We start from the raw sequence: 25,529 nt of genomic DNA on the forward strand, positions 1-25,529 counted from the left end.
AGATACTGACCCGGTTTTTGCTGTTGTGATCTCAAAATTTGTATTTACAATGTGGAGTTAGTGAAGGTATCTCCTTGATAGTTGCCATGTGAATCTATAACATTTGTAGTTATCTACCCTTGTTCTAGGTCCATATGAGATAGAAGGGCAACTCTGTAGGCACTTGCCGATTTAAAGGATTGAAATATATCAAATGGCTGTCAGTTGATGATGGGCTTTAGTTAGTTTTTATATGAAACTTTTTATTTGGTTTTAACATCTAGATGCTAAATTATATTTTTAACATATTTATACATTTCCCATAGTGATGAATATCTATTGGCCTAATTCCCTAAAAGTACGAATATATTTGCTGTGTAATATGCATTTCTGTATTTGGAAATGGACTGTTTTCCTAATTTTTTTATTAAGATGTTGTTATAATTGTATTTTTTCTTCTTTTATGTACTTTTATGGCTGTAACAGCTTCAATGAATGAATGAAAAAAAACAATCAGCAACCTGTGCCCTATCAACCAGAAACTACACTTTAGTAATAGAACTAACCAAGAACTAAGCCTACCATGGTTTTGTTTCTTTGACCTACACAGGACACCTGAAAGAGCAGATTCAGATATAGAGCATCTGCTACAATTATTCAAAACAGTTAATGATGAAACAAACTTTCTTAAGTTTGATAAGCATATTTTACGTCATGTGAATACTTTCTTTTTTTTTAAAGAAGAATAACACTTATCGGACATTATATTTATGTGAGCGATGCAAGTGCTAACTGAAATCGACAGTCGACCCCACACCAACTTCCCACTGTTAAAATTTGATTGTTTGATCTCACTAGCCCCAGAAAGTCAAAGCCTAAAAACGGGAGAAACATGAAAGTTCAGAGTTTCCAGTAGTATTTGCTTTCTGTGGCTCCAGGGTCAATGCTGCTACCTGCTACAAGTATTGCATAGTTGCCCATGGCTTTCAGAGACCACATAGAAATGGCCTGGCAAAATCGTTTTGTTTTCTGGCGGCAAAACATGATTAACAACCTTCATAAATTTGTCTTTTAAATTGCTATTCACATTGTTCTTCTTCCCACCATATCATACAGCATGGGACAGTGGGTCAGCCCTCTTTACCCATTGACTTACGTCAGTATGAGTAGTGCACAAAACCTGGACACAATGTTCACATCTGCATACAAGTAGTTAATTTCTTTTTAGCGACAAAGCTGGTTCATAGTATGCATTTTTTACATTTACTTGCAATAGCTGCTTTTAATTTTGCATCAGCTCCTTTTTAAAGTTTCTCTTATAGAGTGTTTAAGTGACAATGTAAAATTGTAGACTGCCTGTGATTAATTCTTGTTTATTCTTGTCTCCTTCAAAGATAATAATAAAATGCATGGCGTAACTGAAAGGCTGGTTAAGAAAAAAATGTACTAATAAAACAAAAACATCTGTGAGTGTTGTTAATGTTAGTGCAAGCATAAGGTGACGATGTTTAAGTGGTGTCTTTAGTTGCATATGCTTGCAATAAAAAAGAAATAACTATGGCACCTTATTGAAAAGGCTAGACCTCTTACTTTTGCCAATGCTCATTATTAGTTTCAGTGGAAGAGTTAATGAACATTTTTCTATTTTGATTGGAAAATACTGTGGTGTGGACATGACTGACTAGCTATTAATGGCCTGATTTAGATCTGCGGACGGGTTACTCCGTCAGAACTGTGGTGGATATCCCGTTTGCCCATATATAGATCCCATAGGATAGAATGGGAAATATATTTCGGCAGACGGGACATCCTTCACCGTCGTGATGGAGTAACCCGTCCGCCGAGATCTAAATCAGTCCTTTAGCCTTTACCCCTTCAAAATTGCATTTTGATAAATCATGTTAACTCTGTAGAAAGGACCTACCTGTGTTTTTTTTGCGAATGAAACCATTGTGTTCCCTATTGAGTCATTAACCACTGCATGTTCGATATGTCCTTACTTGGTGACTTTCTCTCATACTGCTTGGAGTGGTCTTGCATGGCTGACGTTTTATAGGACAAGGCAATTTGCACTTCTAAATTCATTCCGGGTGCACAAATAAATGCATTTACCATGAAAAAGTCCCAATCATGATTGACATAATCAGGATTGGTAAAATTAGATTGAAAAATAGGATTTGCAAATATGGGCTTTTTTTGCGGCTATAGTAGAAGTTAAACATTTAGAAATGTAAGGTTCTGGGATTACTGGGTATTTTACCTAAGGTCTTCATGGTACTAAAAGGCAAACTTATAAAAACACTCATGCTTTCTTCATTCACATTTGCCATGCATGTCGTTTCCATCCCTTGAATTTGTTGCACATTTGCTCCTGTCATTGTCAGGAGTAAGTGTGTTCTAAGATGGGAATGGGAATGGGAATTGGAAGGGAACACAGTCCCATAACTTGGTGGCAGGGGAAGTGCTATGATTACGTTTGGTAATCCCCATTACTCTTAGTCCTACTTGTCCTCGACCCAGTCATCACTCATGAGGTATTCCACAGACAGGAAACAAAACAGGAAACACTTTTAGGCTCCACCCTCCCTTCTGCCAGGTGCTATATCAGACCTAACCACCAGAAGCACATCCTGACACACCAAGCAACAAAGGCCTGAACAGGGAGGGAGGGTGGGAAGTATGACTGGGTCGAGGACGAGTAGTAGAACTAAGAGTAATGGGGATTACCAAACGTAATCATAGTATTACCTCTACGTCCCTCGTCCTCGACCCAGTCATCACTCATGAGGCATACCAAAGAAACGCCCAAACATGCCTTTGGCAACCCAAACACAGCAAAACACAGACCAGACACAAAGGAGTGCAGCAAGTGAAAGTTTTAATAAACAAACAGAATCAGAGCGGAGGGGGAACCCCCACAGCCTGCAACACCCCACAACCAAAATTGGTCCGGTCAGACAGAGCACAATTCAACCTGTAGTCCCTCACAAACGTGGACTCGGAGGCCCAGATCCCAGCCCGACAAATCTCATCAAGAGACACACCATGGAAAGCAGCCCAGGAGGCAGACACGCCCGAGTGGAACGCGCCTGGACCCCCGCCGGACAAGGCAAACCAGCACCAAGATAGGCAAGAGAGATGACAGCCTTAATCCAGCGACCCAAAGTGAGCCGGGAAGCAGCCTTACCCTTACCAGCCAAACCAAAGGTCACAACGAGAGAGTCAGAATAGCGAAACTCCCCAGAACGAGCCACATAAATGGATAAGGCACGCCTCAGATCCAAAGAATGAAGCAACAGCTCAGAAGGAGAAGAAGGAGAAGGATACAAAGAAGGAAGAACCAGCTCCTGAGAGGAGTGGAAACGGGAGCGGACTTTGGGGACAAAACCAGGATCCAAAGAGAGCACCACAGCGTCATCTACAAAACGCAAAAACGGGGGGGGAACAACGCAAGGCCGTAAGCTCCCCCAGCCATCTCGCAGAAGTGACAACCACCAGAAATGCCACCTTGTAGGACAGAAACTTGAGGTCCACAGACTCCAAAGGCTCAAAAGGGGAAGACTGCAAAACACCCAACGCCAAGGAGAGATCCCAAGGGGGCACCAGAGAACGAACAGAAGGGAAAGATAGAGAAAAACTACGAAACAGACGAGAAACCAACAGGCCATCCGAAGGAAGAAAGGAATCTGGGTCCCGGAAGGCCCGGATAGCAGCCCATTGGCCCCTCAAAGTAGACAAAGCAAAGCACTTCTGAAAGCCATCCAGAAAAAACTGAAGAACAGAAGACACAGGGCAAGAGGTAGGAGACACACCAGACGCGGAACACCACCCCGAAAAAGAAGACCAGTGCTTTCAATAGGAAGACAAAGTAGACGGTCTACGAGAGGCCTGCATCACTGAAATGATGTGGTCGGGCAGACCACGGACCCCAAAAGACAACCGTTCAACCTCCAGACCGCCAAGGAGAGGGGAACCAGAAGGGGAGACGGGGACCTCAGAGGAGAGGGGTAGCGGGGCAGAAGCCAAGGAGGGCCCACCGCTAGGCCCAGCAACAGAGGAAACCAGGACCTCCTCGGCCAGTGTGGAAGAACAGCCACCACCTGAGCCCCCTCCCGCTGAACCTTCAGCAAGAAGGCAGGAATCAGAGAAAAGGGAGGAAAGGCATAGAGAAGCCAAGGAGGCCACTGGAGAGACAAGGCATCCACCCCCCATGCGCACACCTCCGGAGACCTGGAGCAGAACAGGGGAACCAGGGCATTGGACAGGGAGGCGAACAGATCCAGACCAGGAGTCCCGAACTGTAGGCAAAGCAACCGAAAGGTCCAGGGAGCCAGACACAGGGACAGAGATGAAGGGAACCTCCGGCTCAATGAATCCGCCACCACGTTGTCCACACCCCGAATGTGCTGAGCAGACAGGGCCAGAAGATTCTTCTCCGCCCAGTCCGAAATGGAGCAGGCCACCAGATTCAGGGAAGAACTGCGGGTCCCGCCCTGGTGATTAAGATAGGCCACAGACACTGTGTTGTCCAATCTCACCAGGACATGGCAACCCCTCAGACGAAGATGGAAAAAGCGGAGCGCCCGCTCCACCGCAGACAACTCCCTCCAGTTGGATGACCTGTGAGACTCCGACAGGAGCCAACGAGCCTGCACAGCCCAATGGTCCAGAGTCGCTCCCCAACCGGAAGCTCTGGCATCCGGGGTCACAACCAGAGGAGGAGGCAGACGGAACAACATCCCCACGGAAAGGTAGAAAGGATCCAGCCACCACTGTAGAGCAGACACAACGTCCAGAGACACAGGCACAGGAACCGCATAATCCAGGACAGGAAAAGGCACCCACCGCTGCACATGCCACAGCAGAGGGCGCAGATGAACCCTGGCCCAGGGCACGGTGAAGACAGAAGCAGCCATGTGGCCCTGAACTTCCAGCCACTAAAGGAGGGGAGCCGAGGCCTGCGACAACAACTTCCTCAGCAACGACTGAAGGCGACGAATCCGGGCGTCCGGCAGGAACACTTTGCCCAACACAGAATTGAACACAGCTCCGATGAAGGTCCTCCGGGTGGCAGGCTCCAGGTGGCACTTCGGCAAGTTGATCAAGAACCCGTGTTCCCTGAGTGTAGTCATGGTCAAGAGAAGGTGGCGAGACATGACCTCTAGGGACGGAGCCTGAACCATCCAGTCGTCTAGATATGGGAACACAGATACCCCCAGAAAATGGAGATGGGCCACCAAGGGAGCCACCACCTTGGTGAACACCCTGGGGGCGGACCGAAGACCAAAGGGAAGGACTCAGAACTGCCAGTGCTGACCCTCCAGGCAGAAGCGCAAGAAACGCTGATCCCTCACAGCCACCGGGACGTGCAGATACGCATCTTGGAGGTCCAGAGTGGAGAACACCCAACCGGACTGGATCAGCGGAATAACCTTCTGGAGAGTCTCCATCTTGAACGGGATCTTCTTCACGAACAAGTTCAGACCCCGAAGGTTGATGACCACCCGTAAGCCCCCCGTGATCTTTGGCACCACAAAGATGATGGAGTAGACGCCCAACCCCCCGCTCCGCCAACGGAACAGGGACAACTGCAAGCTTGCTGACCAGAGACTGAACCCCGTCCAACAAGGCCAGACGGCGGGAGGCATCCCGAGGAGAAGGGGTCACCACCCCCCCAGAGGGGGGGGAACAAGAACTCGATCCGGTAGCCCTGCGACAAGACATCCAGCACCCATCGGTCCGAGGTCGTCAGGTGCCAAGCAGGAAGGAACCTGCAAAGTCTCCCACCAACCAGAGGAGGACCACCAGCGAGAACGTTCCCCAGGGTGGACCAGACCCGGCACCCCTCTGAGACTTCTTCTGAAACTTCCGGGGAAAAGACCTGCCAGTGCCACGCTGACTCCGAAAGGAGGACTGCTGAAACCTGGAAGGCTGGCAGAAAGTCCTGGCACCAGAGAAGGAGGAACCCCCTCGGGGCGGAAGATCAAGAAAAGACAAAGAATGCTTGCGCTCCTTGAAGACCTTGTGCATCTTCTCCTCCATTGAGTCACCAAACAGACGGGCACCAGTGAAAGGCAGCCTCAAAGCCATGGAACGCTGGGCCGCGTCCGTCTTCCAATCCCGCAGCAACAGGTTACGACGGGCAGCAATAGAGGAACCACAGGACATAGCAGAAGCCCTCACAGAATCAAAGGCGATGTCCGACAGAAATTCCGCCTGGCGCTCCATAGACTCCAGCAACTCCGGACAACTGGCACCCTCCTGCATCGATGAAAACAGGGACTTGAAATCGGACAGCAAAGACTGGCCAACATACGCCCCATAAATGCCAGAATGAATAGCCAGGTGAGAAGCGGCATAAGACTTCTTCAGGGCAGAATCCACCTTCTTGTCCACACCGTCCTTCAGAATGTTATCATCCGCCATGGCAGGACGACCCACAAGACTGGCCACAACAGAGTCCACAGGAACGGAATCAGGCAAAGAGTCCGCCATATCCTGCAAAGGATAAAGCTTGGACATAAACCTGGGCATGGAAATATGATCCGGGTCCTTCCACTCCTTCAGCAGGACATCAGAATCAAAAGGATGCACCGGCAAGGAAGATGCAACAGGCTTCCTAAACTGCGGCAAGAGTGAATCCTGAGAGGAACTGGGCGCAGAATCATCCGGAAAACCCATGTTGACCCGTACATGGGAAAGGACGTCAGGCAAGAGATCCCTGGAAATGTACTTGCCCTGAAGCTCAACAGCCGCCAAAGATGACTCATCAGACTCAGCAGAGGAGGAAATATCGGAATGAAGGGCAGAAGAACCAGAAAGCCCAACAGCAGCCTTCTTGCTCGCCTTAAGGTCAGAAAGAGTCTCCAGTATCAGGCGCTTAATACGATCATCATCCTTCCTGGCACGCTTCCCAGGAGGAGGAGAGGAGCCCCCACTGGAACCAGGGGAAGAGGGAGGCACAGGAGAGGAATGCTTCGTCTTATGATGGTGCTTCCCCATAGTAACTCTACACACACTGAATCAAAGCTGCAAAGCAAAGAAGCAGGGAACCACAGGGAAAAACACACCCCCAGTGGGCATATAAATAGGGCATGCCAACGAGACCAATCACCCGTAAGGTGAAAGAACATCAGGGGACATGTCACAACACAAAGAACCAATGAAAAACCCCCAAAAAGGCAAGCCCCGCCAACGACCAATCAGAAACGAGGCCGAAAACAGGACCACCCAGGGGGAGGCGGGGCCAAGCGAAAACCGTGGCGTAATAGTCAGTGCGGGCTGCGGGCACAAGTCCATGCCCGAAACACATTGAAGACCAGAGCGCCTGGAGCCCACCCAGGCATCCGACCGAACATCAGCAGCTGCAACGCGCAACACCGTAGCGCGAGGCAACATCCTGGAGTGGTCAGAGGCTGAAGCCGACACCCCCGCCCCCACCGCACAACCAGGCAAGGGCGCGAGAGACACTCCGCCACACAGCTGGGAAACTTTACGAAGCCCTGGCCCCCACCGCACAACAAGGCAAGGGCGCGAGATACACTCAGCCACATGGAGCAGCGGCAGAGTAAACAAAACGAAGCCCGGGCCCCCACCTCAGAAAAAGGCAAGGACGCGAGAGACTCCCAAGGCAAAGAAACACGGGGAGAAGTGCGCCCATGAAACGGCCCAGCGCATACACCCACGAGCTCACCTCCAATCCGTCGTCCAAACGCCAGCATAAGCAGCACACCGCCTCCAAACAATGCAGAGCTCCCAAGCAGGACTTCAACTCACGAGAGGAACCAGGAAGACCCATAGAGCCAAGCAGCACAGGTCACTGGAATCCAGGCGAAGAAAGGGAAGCCCAGCAGCCCCTACTCCAGGAATCCCACAACGGTCCATGGGAGCCCCCAAAGCCCAGCAGAGGAGGATCCACAGGACGCAGCGAAGCAGGTAAGTGCCCTGCACCCACCCCAGCGTCTCCCATCAAGTAATCCACCGACAGGAAACAAAACAGGATGTGCTTCTGGTGGTTTAGTCTGATATAGCACCTGGCAGGAGGGGGGGTGGAGCCTAAAAGCGTTTCCTGTTTTGTTTCCTGTCTGTGGAATACCTCATGAGTGATGACTGGGTCGAGGACGAGGGACGTAGAGGTAATGTTTGTTCTCAGGCACAATGATATTCCTTAATGTGCAAATACTCTTTTAGGTATATGAAAAACTACAATTTTCCTAGTTTACTCGTAGTCTTGGTCTACTTTCAGAATACCACAAAAGTTGAAAGTCCTAACGTAGGAGTAAACTTACAAGATCCAAGTTATTTTTTAAGCTGACTTTTGTGAATCAATCAATATTTCAATACATTTCGTTTTACACCTTACCCATTTATACTTCCTCTCTCTTCATTTCATAGACAATCAAGTCGTCTGACATTGCCACTGTTCGAACCCTGGGACGACCTCCTCACCTTATTATGCGTATTATGGACTGCGTGCTGCTTTTATTCCAGAAAAAAGTAAATGTAGTTAAGTTAGACCAGGAGAAAGGTTGTACTACCCCTTCTTGGCAAGAATCTTTAAAGCTGATGACTGCAGGAAACTTCTTACAGAACCTCCAGGTAAACATGGCAATGCAAGTAAAGAAATATTATTTTGTCTCGAAACAACGCTTCTGTGTAAATTTAATTTTGGTGCAAGTAACTCTGAAATTGTAATTTTTAAAGGAGATATATTATTTTTTCATTGACTGGCAACTGTGTTCTTAAAGATATATAAAGGCCATCATCAATGACTTCATCCAGGGAAATATTTTTTTATATATCAAAAATATAAATTATTTATTGTAAGTATCTCCATATAAAAATACATGTATACATTCCAAAGTGCAAGAAGCCCGAAGGACACAGGGAACGATATCCCTAACGTTTAAGCACCAAAGCAATCTCCCCACTGCTGCCCGGAATCGGAAGCCCATACACCTCTCAACAAATTCATTCAACAAATACTCTCAATCATACCAACAGCTAATAAGCAAACAAATAAAACAAACAAGCATAGAAATATCAAAACATAAGTTGCTTTGCATACATATAGTTAACAAATAGTCTTTTCAAAACATATAATTGATGAACATTTTAAACATTCTGATGATCGAGTGAAGACCAACAGATACAATTATGTCAGGCGTCTCTGTTCAAAATCCTTGGGGTCGTGCTGATGCTCAAAGGGGGCCCACCTCTGAACCACCCCAAGTCTGGATTATGAATACCCACAGACTGTTGGGACAATTGAGCGGGCGAAGGAAAGGGTAGGAACTGTGGGGAGGGAGATCTGTGAATGATAAAGGTGAATAGCAGGCATCAGAAGAGGGAAGAGAGTTGTGGCACATTCACAAGAAGACACAATGATACTTGTAACTGTTGTGTTCTAGCTCATGCACGCCTGTGACGTAACAGGCTTGCAGCGTAAATTGCACGTGACCCAGTTCAATAAAGAGGGGCCCCGCACGCACGCTCGTCACTCGACGGCGGTGCGCAGAGCCACAAGCATAACCCAGTGTCGGGGTGATCATTAATGCATGGCCACGTGTTAGGCCTGAGTTCAGATCCCAGGTGCCCCCTGAGAGTAGGCCCCAATAGCATCAGCCCCATAGCTATCACTGGCCCCACTCAGCGACACAACAGTAACGTAAACCGTGTTTGCCAGACCGTGTTTTCGGTACCCCTCTCTGTGACCTCTCTCCTGGGATATAGATATAATAAAAGGAAAAACAACTAAAATATGAAAGAGTGTCTTTCAAGGTCAGGAAATAATGACAGTCTTTTCGTAATCCATTTTGTGTATAAGGCAAGGGTTGTTAGAATGCACAATACCCCAGCAGTGTCTCAATAACAGCACAAGTCTTTTCCGCAAACTGAACAGTATAAAAACAGCCCGGTAGTGGCTTGTATAGAGGTTATTGATACTACAAACGATAAAGACCCTATCAAAGATTCCCAATATATGCCGACGAGTAACACAATATGTAGGAGCCCCGATGTCACATCTCAGGCCAACCTTGAACAATACATTTCTTTACTACACTCATCACAATATCTTTCTGCATCTCAGAAATCCATATTTCTTCCCTCAAAACTTGCTTATCACTACCAATCGAATTCACATCCTGAACAGTAAACGCTACCTCACAATCATCCTCCTGAAACACACCTACTTCAACAATCGGCAACCTGGACATGCAATCAGCGTGGATATTAGCCTTACCCTGGACATACTCAATAGTAAATCGAAAGGATTGTAACCTTGACGAAAGCCTTGCCAAGCGCGCCGACATAGACCTGCCTCCACCTGGGGACATCAGAAACACAAGGGGCTTATGGTCCGTTTTAATTACGAATTCAGTTCCCCAAAGGAAACTTCTAAAATGCTCGGCCCCCCACACACAAGCTAGTAATTCTCTCTCGATCACAGAATAATTTTTTTCAGCCTCCCTCAACGCCCTAGATGCATACGCCACTATCTATTTATTATGATCATCCCTCTGTAAGAGAACTCCACCTAGACCTAAATTGCTTGCATCCACCATCACAATGCACTTCTTCCCAGGGATGAAGGGTTTCAAGCACGGAGCGTTAACGATGAATTCCTTCAGCACATTAAACGCAACGGACATCTCCTCAGACCATTTAAAAACAGCATTCTTCTTAAGTAAACATCTAAAAGGATCAACCTTGACTGAGTAGTTAGGAATGAATTTAGCATAAAACTCAGTTAACCCCAAAAACGCTACTAATTGTTCCTTAGAGGATGGAAAAGGCGCGTTAACCACACTTTTAACATGCTTCCCTTTAGGCTTAATACGTCCCCACTAATAGTATGTCCAAGGTACTCAACTTCCTTCGCTTTGATGTTGCATTTATCTAACCTGAGAGTGAGACCCTTCTTGGCCAATGCAGCAATAACACAGTATAAATTACGATCATGATCCTCATCACATTTCCCATAAACCAAGATTTCATCTTGGAATGCGACAGCCCCGTCCAAGCCATCCAAGGTATCCTTCATTAGTCTCTGAAAGACAGAAGCTGCACTCGCGAGACCAAAGGGCATGCGGCAATACCTGTAAAGACCCTCAGGGGTGATAAAAGCAGTCATATTTTTGGATTCTTCCGACAATACCACTTGGTGGTACGCACTAGTCAAATTAATGCAGGAAAAGACTTTCACATCCGCCAAAGTGGAAACCATCTCATTTAAATTAGGTAAGGGATGGGCATCCACCCAAATAGAGCGATTCAAACTGGGCAGATCAACACACAATCTGAGCTCACCAGAAGGTTTAACTGAAATCACAATGGAAGAAACCCACGGTGAGGACTCAATGGGCTCTATTATGCCATTGTTACATAGATTTTTTTAACATATCCTTCAATTTACTACGATAAGAAATGGGAACATTCCTTACTCTATGTCATATGGGAACAAAATCTTCGTGTAGCCTAATAGTGTGTTCAAACCCAAGATACCTGCCCAATTTCCCACTGAATACTACAGGAAATTCCCTTCTTAGCTTCTCAACTAAAACATCACTATATTGCGTTGATGGTTCAATGGCAAATACAGGAGGATTTGCCCTAGGGTCAAGTTTAATTCCTAAATCAAATTGCTGTGGCCATCCAAGTAGTGACTTTCCACTTTTTGTCACATAAATTTTGCTTGATGCATGGTTCTTGCCAAATTCTAATTTAGCTGAAAAATACCCTACTAAATCAATTTTATGGCCTGTATACCCACCAGGGGATACATCCGGTGATATTAAACACCTACCAGGCCATTGTCCTCAAAGATTTTGCAGGAAATAAAGGTAAACCAAGCACAATAATTAACAAAGAAGTCTAACTCGATACCATCTACCTTGATAATACAAGATGGAAATTTGGAAACTCCATCAACACAACATACATTAAGACAGTATTGATGGCATTCTCATCATTACCCGTACTGAGCTCATCATCACTTGAGTAATGTACGTAATTAACTCTTTTGGGTGGTGATTTACAGAATTTGGTAAAATGACCTTTTCTATTACAATTAGCACAAACTTTATCGATGCCAGGGCAATTCTTGTAATTGGCCAAGTGCGAATTACTACCACATCTAAAACATAACAGTGCTTGACTGCGTTTCTCACTATTCTGATTCATACTCTTATGTTTAATATCATATTTGTTGGAAGTGTCACTCCTTTGACTAGATGACATCTTTTGTTTATTTTGTTCCTTAAATTCTTTATTTACATTAAAAACATAATTTTTATCCTTACCCCAATCTCCTTGACAAACTTTTCTGAATGCTCAATAGACTTAGCAATGTCAATTGCACCGTTCAAGGATAAGTCAGGAGTAGACCATAGTTTCTCTTGAACTTTTTTACTATTTGTACGCTTCAAAATCTGGTCCCTTAGAACCTGGTCTTATAAATATGTTCAAATGCGCAAGTAGCTGCAAGTGATCTTAAAGAGGATACATAATCCTCAATGGACTCCTCATCACGCTGTTTGCGAGAATAGAAAATAAACCTTTCCATCACTACATTTTTCTTTTTACCAAAACGAATGTTAAGTTGGGTAGATGCATACTGGTACACATTAATTCTACCTGGGTTAATTAAAACAGGCAAAGTTTTGAATTCTTTAAGTCCAAAACCCCCAAACAATGTTTCAACAGAGAGAGTTTCCTCTCTGCCTCACAATCTTCACCTTCCATGACCTCAACATAGGCTAAAAACATAGGTTCCCAAACTTCCCAAGCCATGGGAGGTTCACGAGAGGCCGTTAAGAAAGAGGGAGGAGGTAAAATGCCAGACATTTTGTCCAAAAAAAATGATAGAATAAAAAAAAATAAACTTAATCAGCACGAAAATACAAGAAATATTCCTTTTTTCATGCTGCTCCAATATATTAACCCAAAATAATAATAATTTGCATGATGGATTACATAAAATAATAATAACAAACAAGCCAGAATGTTTATGCAGCTACTCATAAAACACCAAGAATAAATAAATATTACAAAACAAACGTGTATATATTTGTTGTAAATGCAGCAAAGAAAAGCTCAATCCGAAATGGCTGCTGCTGCTGCTGACGTGAAGAACGTAGTGTAAGATAAATGCAGCAAAGAAATGCTCAATCCGAAATGGCTGCTGCTGCTGACGTGAAGAACGTAGTGTAAGATCCAGAATGCATTGCGCTTCCACAAACCACAGTGTGTCATCCAAAATGAGGGAGAAGACGCAGCTAGGCAACAACATGAGTGCTCGTGAAGAACATTCTTACAGATGCCGTTGATCCGTGTCCACACCCAACGATGTAAATTAAAAAATGCATACAATGATGTATTATGCCGCGTTAGGTTAAATAAACAAATGATGGACACAACGAACTGCCGCAGGTGCTATCAGATGCACATGACAGAACACAGGCGCAGAAGCAATCAATGCTTATTAAAAGAAAATGGTTTAACTTAATGCAGTTAATAATAGGAGAACATACACCACTGCTCGATTTACGCGGTCGGACAAAATCAAAGCACAACAGTATAACGCCACCGCTCGATAACTGCGGTCGAGAATAAAATTCATTAAAATGATTTCACGTGATTGTCCTTATAGTGCAGGATCGTACCCCTCGTCGCCAGTGTAGGGAGGTCAAGATCATGCAAAATGAACACACAGAAAGAGACGTGTTCGTAAGAGAAGACGTTTAATGCATCTCCTCAAGTCCAAGCTTAACAGTTTAACAAATCAACATTCCCCGGTAACCAGCTCTCCCCAAACAATAACAATTCTGAAAAGGTACACACTATCTTCCACGAGCACAGAGTGCACGTGGAACATAGCAGATAGCAGACAGACAGTATAAATGCAACAGCGACGAAAAGCGTCTCCGAGCGAGTACCGCCTTGGAAATTCCAACGTGCAGAACTGATGACATTGGGCGTTCTCTTCTGTGGCGAATAGATCTAACCAAGGCTCTCCCCACTGCTGAAAGAGGCCTTGCGCCACGTCTGAGTTCAGACTCCATTCGTGATCCATCATGCCCTGACGGCTGAGTTCGTCCGCCCTGGCGTTCAGAGAACCTGCCAGGTGTTGAACCACCAGGGTCATGCCCTGATCTTCCAGCAGCTGCCAGAGGCGCAGAGCCTCCTGGCGTAGGGTCCACGACCCCACCCCGCCCTGTTTGTTGCAATACCACATGGCGGTGGTGTTGTTCATGAACACCTGCACTACACTCCCCAGGACAGAGGGGAGGAATGCTTTCAGTGCTAGACGGATCGCCTGCAGCTCCAAAATGTTGATATGGAGCCAGGACTCCGCCGGAGACCAGAGGCCTCTGATCTCCGCCTCCCCCATGTGGCCTCCCCAGCCCTGGAGAGATGCGTCCGTCACAACCACGTGCTCCGGGTGGGGTAGGGAGAGGGATATGCCACCGACCCAATTGCGGTCCGTGAGCCACCACTGCAACTCTCTTGCAGTGCCCTCCAAGATCAAGACATGATCGGACAGGTTGCCCTGATGCTGGGACCACTGAAACTTCAGGTCCCACTGCAGAGCCCGCATCCGCCACCGGGCGTGATGCACCAGAAGGATGCAGGAGGCCATCAGCCCCAGAAGCCGCAGTGTCAACCTGACCGAGACTCGGGATAAAGGCTGAAAGATCGGAATCAGAGCCTGAATATCCCGAACCCGCTGTTCGTGAGGATAAACCCGAAACTACTCCGAGTCTAGAACCGCTCCGATGAAGAGGAGCTTCTGAGAGGGACACAGGTGCGACTTCAGCACGTTGATGGAGAACCCCAGCAAGTGCAGGAGGTCGGCCGTTGTCCGGAGGTGGCTGACGACTGTCTGGGGCGAGCCCGCCTTCAACAACCAGTCGTCGAGGTAGGGGAAGACTGACACCCCTAACCTGCGCAGATGAGCTGCGACCACCGCCATCACCCTCGTGAACAACCGTGGGGCACTGGTAAGGCCGAAGGGGAGCACGGTAAACTGAAAGTGCTTGTGGCCTACCATGCGCCGCAGGTAACACCGGTGGACCGGCAGGACGGGGATGTGAAAATAAGCGTCCTGCAAATCCAACGCTACCATCCAGTCTCCGGGGTCCAGGGCAGCTAAGACCTGAGCCAAAGTCAGCATCTTGAACTTCCGTAGGTCCAAGATAGGACGTAGGCCCCCTTTGCGCTTCTTGGGTACCAGAAAGTAGTGGGAGTAACAACCACACCCTACTTCTGGCCCAGGAACTCGCTCAATAGCCCCCTTGGCCAAGAGGGCCGTGACTTCCTCTTGCAGAAGTTGCAAGTGATCCCCCGACACGCGGTGGAATTGCAGTGGCATGGCTGGAGGGGTCGCCTCAAAGGGGAGGGAGTAGCCCCTTTGGACGATTTGCAGCACCCACCTGTCCGACGTGACAGTACGCCAGTGAAAGAGGTGATGGCGAAGCCTGCCACCCACAGGCGTCACATGGGCCTGAAAACACGGACTAGGAAGGTTTTGAGGCAGGTGCTGCGGGGGGAGGTGTGGACTGGCCTCGCCGTTGTCCCCGACCGCCGCTACGGCAGTTTCCACGGCCGCCACCGCGCTGTTGAACATTCTGCGGTGCGTGGCTGGCAACTCGTGTGGGGGCGCCCCTTCCGTGGCCACGAAAGGAGCGAAAGGCACACGATTGCTGGCGTGTGGCCGAGAGGCCCAAGGACTTGGCCGTAGCGCTGGAGTCCTTAAAACGTTCAAGCGCATGGTCTGCCTTGTCGCCAAAGAGGTGACGGTCATCGAACGGCATGTCCAGAAGAGTGGCCTGGACATCGGCCGAAAAGTTGGCGGTCCTCAACCAGGCGTGGCGTCGAACCGCCACCGTCGTTGCCATTGCCCTGCCCAGTGAGTCCGTGGTATCCAGCCCACACCGGATGGAATATCGCGCTGCATCTCGACCCTCCGCAAAAGCTTGGGCGAGTTTACCCCGGACTTCCTCCGGACATTGTGGCAGCACGTCCGCGACCGTGTCCCACAGGGTGTGGCTGTAGCGGCCCAAGAGGCATGTGGTATTGACAGACCGCAGTCCCAAACTCAGGGACGAGAACACCTTCTTTCCGAACTGTTCGTACCTCTTGGATTCCCGATCGGGCGGAGCCGTCGGGAATGCGGTTTGGGAAGTAGAGGCCTGGGTGACCAGGCTCTCGGGGTGGGATGGGTGGACAAAAAGCAAGGGTTGCCCGGGGCCGGGCGGTTGCGTCTGGCCACGTTCCTATCCACAGGCGGACCTGTGGCGGGCTTGGACCAAGTGCCCACAAGAACGTCACACAAGGCCTCATTAAACAACAGCAGAGGCTCACTGGAGCTTGCCTGCGGTTTATGGACCTCAGTGAGGAGGTTAGTCTTCACGGCCGCGACGGGGAGCTCAAGGTTTAAGGCCTTGGCCGCCCTCGTCAACACTACACTGTAAGCAGCCCCCTCCTCCGTAGCCACGGTGGGAGGAGAGACAAATCCAGTGTCTGGCGAGGTGTCAATACCACTGGCCTCCCCAAGCTCATATGTCCAGTCCTCTTGAGACTGGCACTCCTGTGCCAGAGGGTCCGCAGACCCCTCCCAATCACCCTCGTCACCCGTCTCCTGTAGAACAGGGTCAACTGACGGGGCCTCCTCATGGAAATAAAAATATCCAAAGGCCGTCGGAAGCGGCGCCCAGTGGCGCCACTCCGGCGCCAGAGTCGGACTGAAGGGAAGAGTGGGGACGGCGTCCACAGTGGGCGCCGGGAGCGACACCCGCGGGGCCAGCACCGGTGAGGTCGCGAGGTCGACCGGTGACGACCGGGATCCGGAAGCGGATGCGGTGAGGTCCTGCGGCGCCTGGCCGAAGCACCCGACCCGCTAGGGCCTCCAGCCAGGGCCATTGGGCCCGGAGGCGCCACGGGACCCGGCGGAGAAGGGAGGGACCTCATGGCCATGAGGTACCGCTCGATCTCCTCCGCGTCGCATCATGCCCAGGGACCCAAAAGTGTGGGGCAGGCGGCGACGCCTGTGACTCAGTCGGAGCCGCATGGGTGGTGTCACCCGAACCCTCGGCCGCATCGTGCGAGCGTCGGAGGAATGATGACGTCTCTCCGACCTCTCATGCCTCTTACCTGAGGACTTGGATCCTGACGACCGATGTCTGCTTCCGGAGCTGCGAGGACTCCGACCCCGCGACCGGTCCCTCGACCTCCTGTGGGACCGGGACCTGGAGCGGTGCGGGGCCGACTTCCAGAGCTCGAGCCGCTTGCGGGACCGCTCCCGCCAAGCCTTCGACATCAAGGCCCGGCAGTCTGAGCAGGTGCGGTCGTCGTGGTCGAGGCCTAAACACTTCAGGCACCGGCGATGGGGGTCGGTAACCGACATCAGTCGGTCGCACTTGGAACAGGGTTTAAACCCGGGCATCCCTACCGGCACCGTCGGAGTTGAAGACTCAAGAAGAGAAATGATCAAAAGATTAAAAAAGTTTAGTCAAAAAATGACTAAGGGGTAGAGCTTCTCCGGATCTGCGCTAGCTGGCGCGGAAAAAAGAAGAACTGACGTCAGCGAGCATGGGCAGCGTCTAAGTACTCCGACGACGTCATTCCGGCGCTAACGACGCCGACGACGGACGCGGAGCCGCGGACGACGCCTGCCGGTGCGCAGGGGTATTGCTACGCAAAATTTTCCAGATCCAGTCTGACGCCTGGGGATATTATAAGGTAAGGAATCTATCACTAACGTGTCTCTTTCAGATTTACAATGCACCCTGCCCTTGGGCCTACCATAGGGGTGACTAATATGAAGAAAAGCCCACTAGCAGCATTTAGATTTACACACCCTTGGCATACTCAGTGCACTGTACTAGGGTCTGACAAGTAAACCAAACATCCAATCATGGAACCACTAATCAATACATCAATTTACAGTAGGGAGCACTCGCACTGTGGCATTGGACAGCAGTGGCACAGTGCCCAAAGTATCTAACACCAGCAAAAACACATGAGGCAACAGCAAAAATGGAAGGGAGACCCACGCCAATGGTGCCAGGTCTAACAGAGATGAATAATGCCCTTAAAGAATCTGTTTACAATAGGGGACTTGAATAAGGAGGGCTGGTCTGGTAGCTGAAGGAAAGCATAAATAGCTGCAAGGTAGCCTTTTAGAGTACCTAGAGCAAAGCCCTAGGGGGCCAAAGAAAGGATGAACAAGAGAAACTCTGAAAGAGGGGCAGAGAGGGATCCACAGCCTTTGCTGTGCACCTTGCCATAAACCTATTCCATTGACAGGTGTATACCATCTTAGTGGAAGGATGCCTGGCTGCCAAGATTAAGTTACAGACTTCGTGCAGAAGGTCAAAAGCTGTCAACTGTCGCCACTCAATCTTCATGCAAGGAGGTGGAGGCTGGACAGGTTCGGGTGAAGGGACGTCCCCTGTTGCTGCAACAGAAGATCCTCCCGAAGGAGAAGTCTGATCGGAGGATCAACGGCCATGCTTAGGAGCTCAGGGTACCAGACTCTTTGTGCCCAGTCCGGAGCCACATGAATGATTTGGGCCTGCTTCTTCAGCATTCGGAGCAGAAGTGGTAGAGGCGGATAGGCCGCAGTGCCACTTGCGACCAAAAGCGTCACCAAGCGAGTGCCACCTTGGAAACTCCAATGTGCAAAAGTACTCACATTGCGCGTTCTCTTTGGTGGCAAACAGATCTAACCAAGGCTCTCCCCACCGCTGTTAAAGACCTTGCACGACCTTCGAGTGAAGATGCCATTTGTGATCTACCAGGCAACGATGGCTGAGTTTGTCTACCCTGGTGTTCAGAGAACTTGCCTTGTGTTGAACCGCCAGGGTCATTGCCTGATGTTCCAGCCATGTCCAAAGGCGAAGAGCCTACTGACATATGGTCCATGACCCCTCCCTGTTTGTTGCAGTACAACATGGCATTGGTGTTGTCTGTAAACACCTGCACTACTTCCCCTTGAGGGAGGGAAGGAATTCCTTCATGCCAGGTGGATCGCTGTGAGAAGTTGGGCTGGTATGCGATGTTCACTATTCTAGTGAGCACCGTGCACCAGTCCAAACGACCCTTATGGTGATTGGTTGTAAGTCAACCTTATAGAACAGCTATCCTAGGGGTAGCATGGACAAAAGCAGTCTTAGGCTAAACTCAAGAGGGCATGTGAAGCCAGCTGTTTTACCATATGCAATCCTTTTAATACCAAATGAAAGGACACCACACAAGTTATATATTATAAAATATATGTATTTATTACTAGAATAATCCTCTGTACTCTTTATGAAGACAGAAGCACAAGCGTTAAACAAAGAACTTCATATAACATACAAAAGTTGCACAAATATGGATAGGCCCTGGTGGCCTTTAAAACCATATACTAAAATAGTGGTATAAGAACCACGTCACGTACAATGGTAAGGCCTAGGGCCTTGGAAATCGCTGGTGCTACACTGGACTAACAGCAGTTAGGACGTGGGAGTCCCACAGGATGCGGGTGCAGTGTCTAAATGCGCAGGCGTGCACCAATAGAAGTCAATGGTGCGTAAAAGTTAGAAAATTACTGTTTTTGAAGTCTTCCAACTGAACTAGAACTTAACCACTTAAAACTAGGACACTAGGGATATAAATCTCTACAGGAGCACCGTAGTGTTGGCGTTACCTCACCCACAGGAAGCTTGTGCATAGGTGTCAAAGTGTGTCGGGTTTCGTCGTGGAGTTCTATGGAGCCTTGGAGAAAAGATGCTGCAGGCGACCAGGAGAGAAGAGTCCGGTTGGATCCAAGGGTGGATCAAAGATGTAGAGTACCTGAAAGCAGAGGGGACAGAGTCTGGGTCACTAGCCAGTAACCAGGAAGGAACCAAGAAGGAACCAAGTGATATCGGGCGCAATCAGGTGGTTGTCGTGAAGCTTGTCTCCGCTGCCACGTGGACCAGGAGGTGTCGACGACAACCAGGCGCTGGGCACGGACTGTCCCACAAAATCTCTCGCTGTTGGCGGTGTCGGATCTCGATTCAGAGTCAACAGGCCCTGGCAAATGCAACCCACGCAGGAATCAAAGATGGCTTCTGGATCAGACCAGCAGGGTCTGATGGGCGGCTCCTTTTCAGGGGAGTAAGGGCCAGTCTGGAGCAACCAGACCAGTGTTGTAAATTTGAAGGTTCGTCGTCACAGAGGACACTAGCCAACGGGCAAGTGACCGGACAGACGCGTCGATCAGGAAAATGGAAAAGGGCCCCACGCAGCACTCGGTGAGTGTGGAGAGGTGATCTTCGGTGCAAATGATGCTCGGGCTGGGGCTTCTCAATCCCCATTGCTTAGCTTAGCTTCGAGGGTTCCTCGGGAGCTGCACAGAAAGCACTTTGCTGTCTTTGCAAGATGGCCGGTCCCACGTTTCACATCGCCTCCACGGGTCTCAGCTTTGCTGTGGCTGTGGATCGGGCTATCGGATGTCTGGAAGTCCGGGTCTTGTCGGTCTCTGTCGTTCGAGCTCCGGCGGGAGCAACAACAAAGCAAACCTTTGAGCGCTTGATGGTGCCTGCTTGCACAGGGTGGTCACTCCTTGACCACAAGGGAGATTCTTCAGTCTTCTACGTCGAGTAGGATGTCGAAAGGTCCAGAGTTATGTATCAAAGTTTCAGTCAGGATTATCTGATGTCTTAAGACGCAGCTCCTACCTTTATTCCAAATCAAGGGGTTGGATTACCTGCTAGGTCCCTCTTATGGGTGGGACCCAGGAAGGGGGTGGTTACACCCCTTTCCCATTGTCCAGTTTCGCGCCAGAGCTGGGCCTGGAGTGCCCCAGCACCAGTTTGAACTGGGCTATGCATGGGACACCTTGTGTGCCCCAGGCAGTGTCTAGTTTCATTCAGCCCTCCCTGCCCCAATCCACTATCTTCTGTCTGGGGTGGTGCTAGCACCTCCCTGTGACAGGGAACCTTTTGTCCAGGCCTCCCCTGCCAGAGTTTCGGTCAGCAGCAGGAGGCCAGACTTGTGCCTGTGGCAGCAGCATCCATTTTGTGATGCTGAGGCTCTGGTGGATTTTAACAGCGTTTAAGGAAAGTAAAATGTCTTCTCCCTCTAGAAGGGTGGAATGCTACCCCCGTCGCCAGGACTGGCGAGGGGGTAGTATTCCAAAGCATATGACCCCTTACACAACATGTTTCGATAAAGCAAACCCAAAGATAGCATTTAACCGCGAGGTTCATAATGTACTTAAGACTATATGGTATGGCAATATCATAGAACAGCTATAAGGACATGGTTCCGAAAGCTGCAGACAGGCTCAGCTCATTCTAGAGCACAATCTCACATAAAACCAAGCACTCTGCCTCCAGGATTGTTAAGGCCTGCCATAGGAGTGACTTATAGGTGCATATGTGTCTATATGTAAAGGTAGATATAGGAATGCTATATCTAAGCAAGGGGTGATTACACCACCTTGCCCTAGCTGAGTGATCAGCCAGTTGTGTCAAATTGGAAGGCCAGCCAGGGGTGGCAAAAGATATGCTGCAGCCCCTGGTAGGCCTGGGGTGTCTCTATGCCCTGGGTGCCTATGGCACACTGTACAGGGGCTCACAAGAGTGACCCAATTACCAATTGGTGATGTACCTAAAGTACATGGTGTTGAATTTAGAGAGAGAACAGCAGGGCTGTGGGTCTGATTAGCAGGCCCACAGCCACATTAAGTCGAAAACCAGTGAAGCAAAAAGCAAAAAGTGGGGTGACCATAGGAAAGCAGACCCTACTCTCCTACAATCGCTCAGAGCTCCAAAAGGTTGATATGAAGCCTGAACTCCGCCGGAGACCAGAATCCTCTGATCACCACCTCTCCCAGATGGCCGCTGTAGAAGGGTGGATACCTGACTATGGTTACCCCAGATTTTTTGCCTTGTGTTTAGCTGGTTTTCGACTTAGTTGGCTTGGGACCCTGCTAATCAGGGCCCCAGGCTATCTGCTCTCTCTTTAAAATGGACTCTATGTACCCATGGTGCATAACTAATTGAGATTGGATCACCTTATGAGCCCCTGTACAGTGTACTATAGGTACCCAGGGCATAGGTGCATCCAAGGCCTACCAGGGGCTGCAGCATATATTTTGACACCCCTGGCTGGCCATCCAAACTGACACAACTGGCTGATCACTCAGCTGGAGTGCTTGGTTTTATGTGAGATGGTGCTCTAGCATGAGCTGGGCCTGTCTGCAACTTTCAGAACCATTTCCTTATAGCTGTTCCAGGGTATTGCCATACCATATACTCTTAAGTGCATTATGAACCTTGCGGTTAAATGCTAACTTTGGTTTGGCTTTAGCAAAACATGTCGTGTACGGTGTCCTACACTTTGGAATACTACCCCCTCGCCAGTTCTGGCGACGGGGGTAGCATTCCACCCTTCTAGAGGGAGAAGACATGTAACTTTACTTAAATGCGGTTAAATCTAACCAGAGCCCCAGCATGACAAAATGGATGCTGCTGCCACAGACACGAGTCTGGCCTCCTGCTGCTGACCGAAACTCCGGCAGGGGAGGCCTGGACAAATGGTATCCTGTCACAGGGAGGTGTTACACCACCCCAGACAGGAGATAGTGGATTGAGGCAGGCAGGGCGAGTGAAACTAGACACTGCCTGGGGCGCACAAGGCTCCCCATGCATAGCCCAGTTCAAACCTGTGCTGGGTCACTCCAGCCCCAGCTTTGGCACGAAACTGGACAAAGGAAAAGGGGTGTAACCACCCCCTTCCTGGGTCCCACCCATAGTAGGGACCTAGCAGGTTATGCAGCCCCTTGATTTGGAATAAAGGTAGGAGCTGTGCCCATAGACTTTAGATAATCCTGACTGAAACTTGGAAATGAAACTCTTGACCCTTTGACATCCCACTCGACGTGGAAGACTGAAGAATCTCCCTTGTGGTCAAGGAGTGACCACCCTGTGCAAACAGGCACCATCCAGCGCCCAACGGTTTGCTTTGTTGCAGCTCCAGCCGGAGCTCGAGCGACAGAGATTGACAAGAACTGGATTCCCAGACCTCCAACAGCCTGATCCACAGCCACAGCAAAGCTGAGACCCGTGGAGGCAATATTAACATCTTTATGACATTGGTGCATCCCACTAATGACAAGTGCAAGTTGTTCATTCTATCTAAATCCGTTTTTAGCTTTGACATCAAGGGCGCAAGATTGTTCTGTACCAATGAGTCTAAATCAGCTGTAATTGCAACCCCCAAATAAACCGCTGAGCTCACAACTCTTTGGTCATTAAATACAATGTAATGATTACACACTATCTGCGTTTTTGAGCTGTTTAAGCTATACCCAGATATCTGCCCAAACCTTTGTGCTTCAGACTCGATTTCCCCTATAGCCATGCTGGGATTGGGTGTCAAGATGGCCACATCGTCAGCATAGGCAAGCGTCTTTACCTCGGTCCCATTCAGCCTTATTGATGGAATCCTTGGGTTGCCCTCCAATTTCCTTATCAATGGATCAAGATAAAGAGCGAAGAGCAACGGGGAAGACTGGCAGCCCTGCCTAGTCCCTCTCTCAATCCTAACTGCTGACGAGTGTCCTCTGTTGACTCTGATCCTTCCTGAAGGATTATTATACAGAGTCTGCATCGCGGTTATAAAGCTATTCCCCATTCCATTCCACTTTAACGTTTGCCACAGATATTCCCAGGAGACCCTATCAAACGCCTTTTCGGCATCCAAAAAAAGTGCCGCTATAGGATCTCCCAGGACACCTGCCGCGTCAAAGGTTGTAACCACCTGTTAATGTGTTGCGTAGTACTTTTTCCTGGGATAAACCCATGCTGAGTATGGCTTACTAACCCCTCTATCACCTCTGCAAGCCTTCTTGCTAAAATTTTGGAGTACACCTTGGTATCTGCGTTCATCAATGTGATAGGCCTGTAAGACCCTGGGAGTGTTGAAAGTTTACCTTTTTTTAAAATAACAATGATATCCGCTTCTCCCCATGAGGCAGGTATGTTAACCCCCTTCTGGGGCTCCAGCATGACATTAAACATATTCATTCCGATTGCTTGATGAAATACTTTGTAAAACTCCACCGGGAGTTGATCTGGGCCGGCTGCTTTACCTGATGGTAACATACTCAATGCCATTAGAAATTCATCAAGACTAAAGGGGGAGTCCAACCTAAGCTTTTCCTCCCTAGATATAACCAAAGGGATGATGTCGCTGAGATAATTTTCAACCTCGGTTACATTTCCTGTCCTGTCCCCAGTATACAATTCCTCGTAAAACTGCCTGAACACTTCCCTTACTTTTGCTGTTTCAGTAACCATGTCCCCGTTCCCATCCATAATCTCCGCAATGTCTGATGCTGCTAGCCTCTGCCTAGTACGAACTGCCAATAAATGACCCACCTTCTCACTTAACTCGTAAGCAGAAGGTAGTAGATTCAGATGATCAGGGGGATATCCAGGTCCAAGTTAGGAGGCTTTGCCAAGCTAACTTGAGCTTACATGGGGATGGAGAGGTGAACCACCTTTCCAGACCTAATAACAGAATACACCCTGGCAATGGAAGAGAGAGATCCCATTCCAGGGAATCTAACCTTTCTAATGCCTCAAAGGCTTCTCAAAGGGGAATGACTTCCCCTCAGAGAAAAGAGCATAAGGCCAGGATGAGAGCTGTCAAACTCCAGATAGAGAGGGAAGAGATAGCCCTGGCCCAAGCTAAACTTGCTTTAGCAAGGGAACACAAATTGAGTGGATTAGATTCCACTGGTGGCAGCAATATCCCTAGAGATAAAGACAGGTCCTATGACAATAGAAACCTGACAAAGATTGTGCCCCCCTACAAAGAAGGGGATGACATCCACAAATGGATGACTGCTCTGGAAAAGGGCCTGCATGGTACGGCAGGTTCCCCAAGATCAGTGGGCAGCAATCTTATGGTACTCCTTTTCTGAGAAAGGGAGAAATAAGCTCCTCACTGTTAGACCTGAGGATGCTAAAAACTACACTGTCCTCAAGAGTGCTCTAATTGATGGGTTTGGCTTAACCACTGAGCAATACAGGTTGTTGTTCAGAGATACCCAAAAAGCTCAGACTCAGGACTGGACTGATTTTGTAGATTGTGCTACTAAGGCTCTGGAAGGTTGGTTACTTGGCAGTAAAGTACATGACTATACAGGATTGTATAATTTGATTATGAGGGAACAGATCCTTAGTAATTGTCAAAAACAGCTTTTGCACCAGCACCTGGTGCCCTCATATCTGGCCTCTCCACAAGAATGGGGTAAGAGGGAAGACAAATGGGTCAGAACCATGATTAGGCCTAAAAATCAGGGTGGTGACCAAAAGAAGGATAATTCCAAGGCTCAAGAGAAAGGTGGGGATAAATCAAAAGACAAGTCTCCCACAGGACCCCAAAACTCCAAGGATGGGGGTGGGTCCCACAACACTTCCTCTAACCCAAAGAAACCTTATTGCAATGCCTGTAAGCAGACTGGCCACTGGAAGACTGATAGCAGTTGTCCAAAGAATAACAATAAG

The 25,529-nt window shown here is 48.8% G+C and overlaps 1 protein-coding gene across 1 annotated transcript in view; it reads left to right on the forward strand.

Moving 5' to 3' along the window:
* The window catches only part of DNAH5 (dynein axonemal heavy chain 5), a 5,174,212-nt gene that overhangs the window by 3,705,457 nt on the left and 1,443,226 nt on the right, over positions 1-25,529 (forward strand). Inside the window, exon 59 of the mRNA XM_078687662.1 lies at positions 8,374-8,577. Coding sequence (XP_078543788.1) covers positions 8,374-8,577 — 204 coding nt within the window. The remainder of the gene's footprint in view (positions 1-8,373; positions 8,578-25,529) is intronic.

The sequence above is a fragment of the Lissotriton helveticus genome, chromosome 4_1 (assembly GCF_964261635.1).
Source record: "Lissotriton helveticus chromosome 4_1, aLisHel1.1, whole genome shotgun sequence".
Taxonomy (NCBI): Eukaryota; Metazoa; Chordata; class Amphibia; order Caudata; family Salamandridae; genus Lissotriton; species Lissotriton helveticus.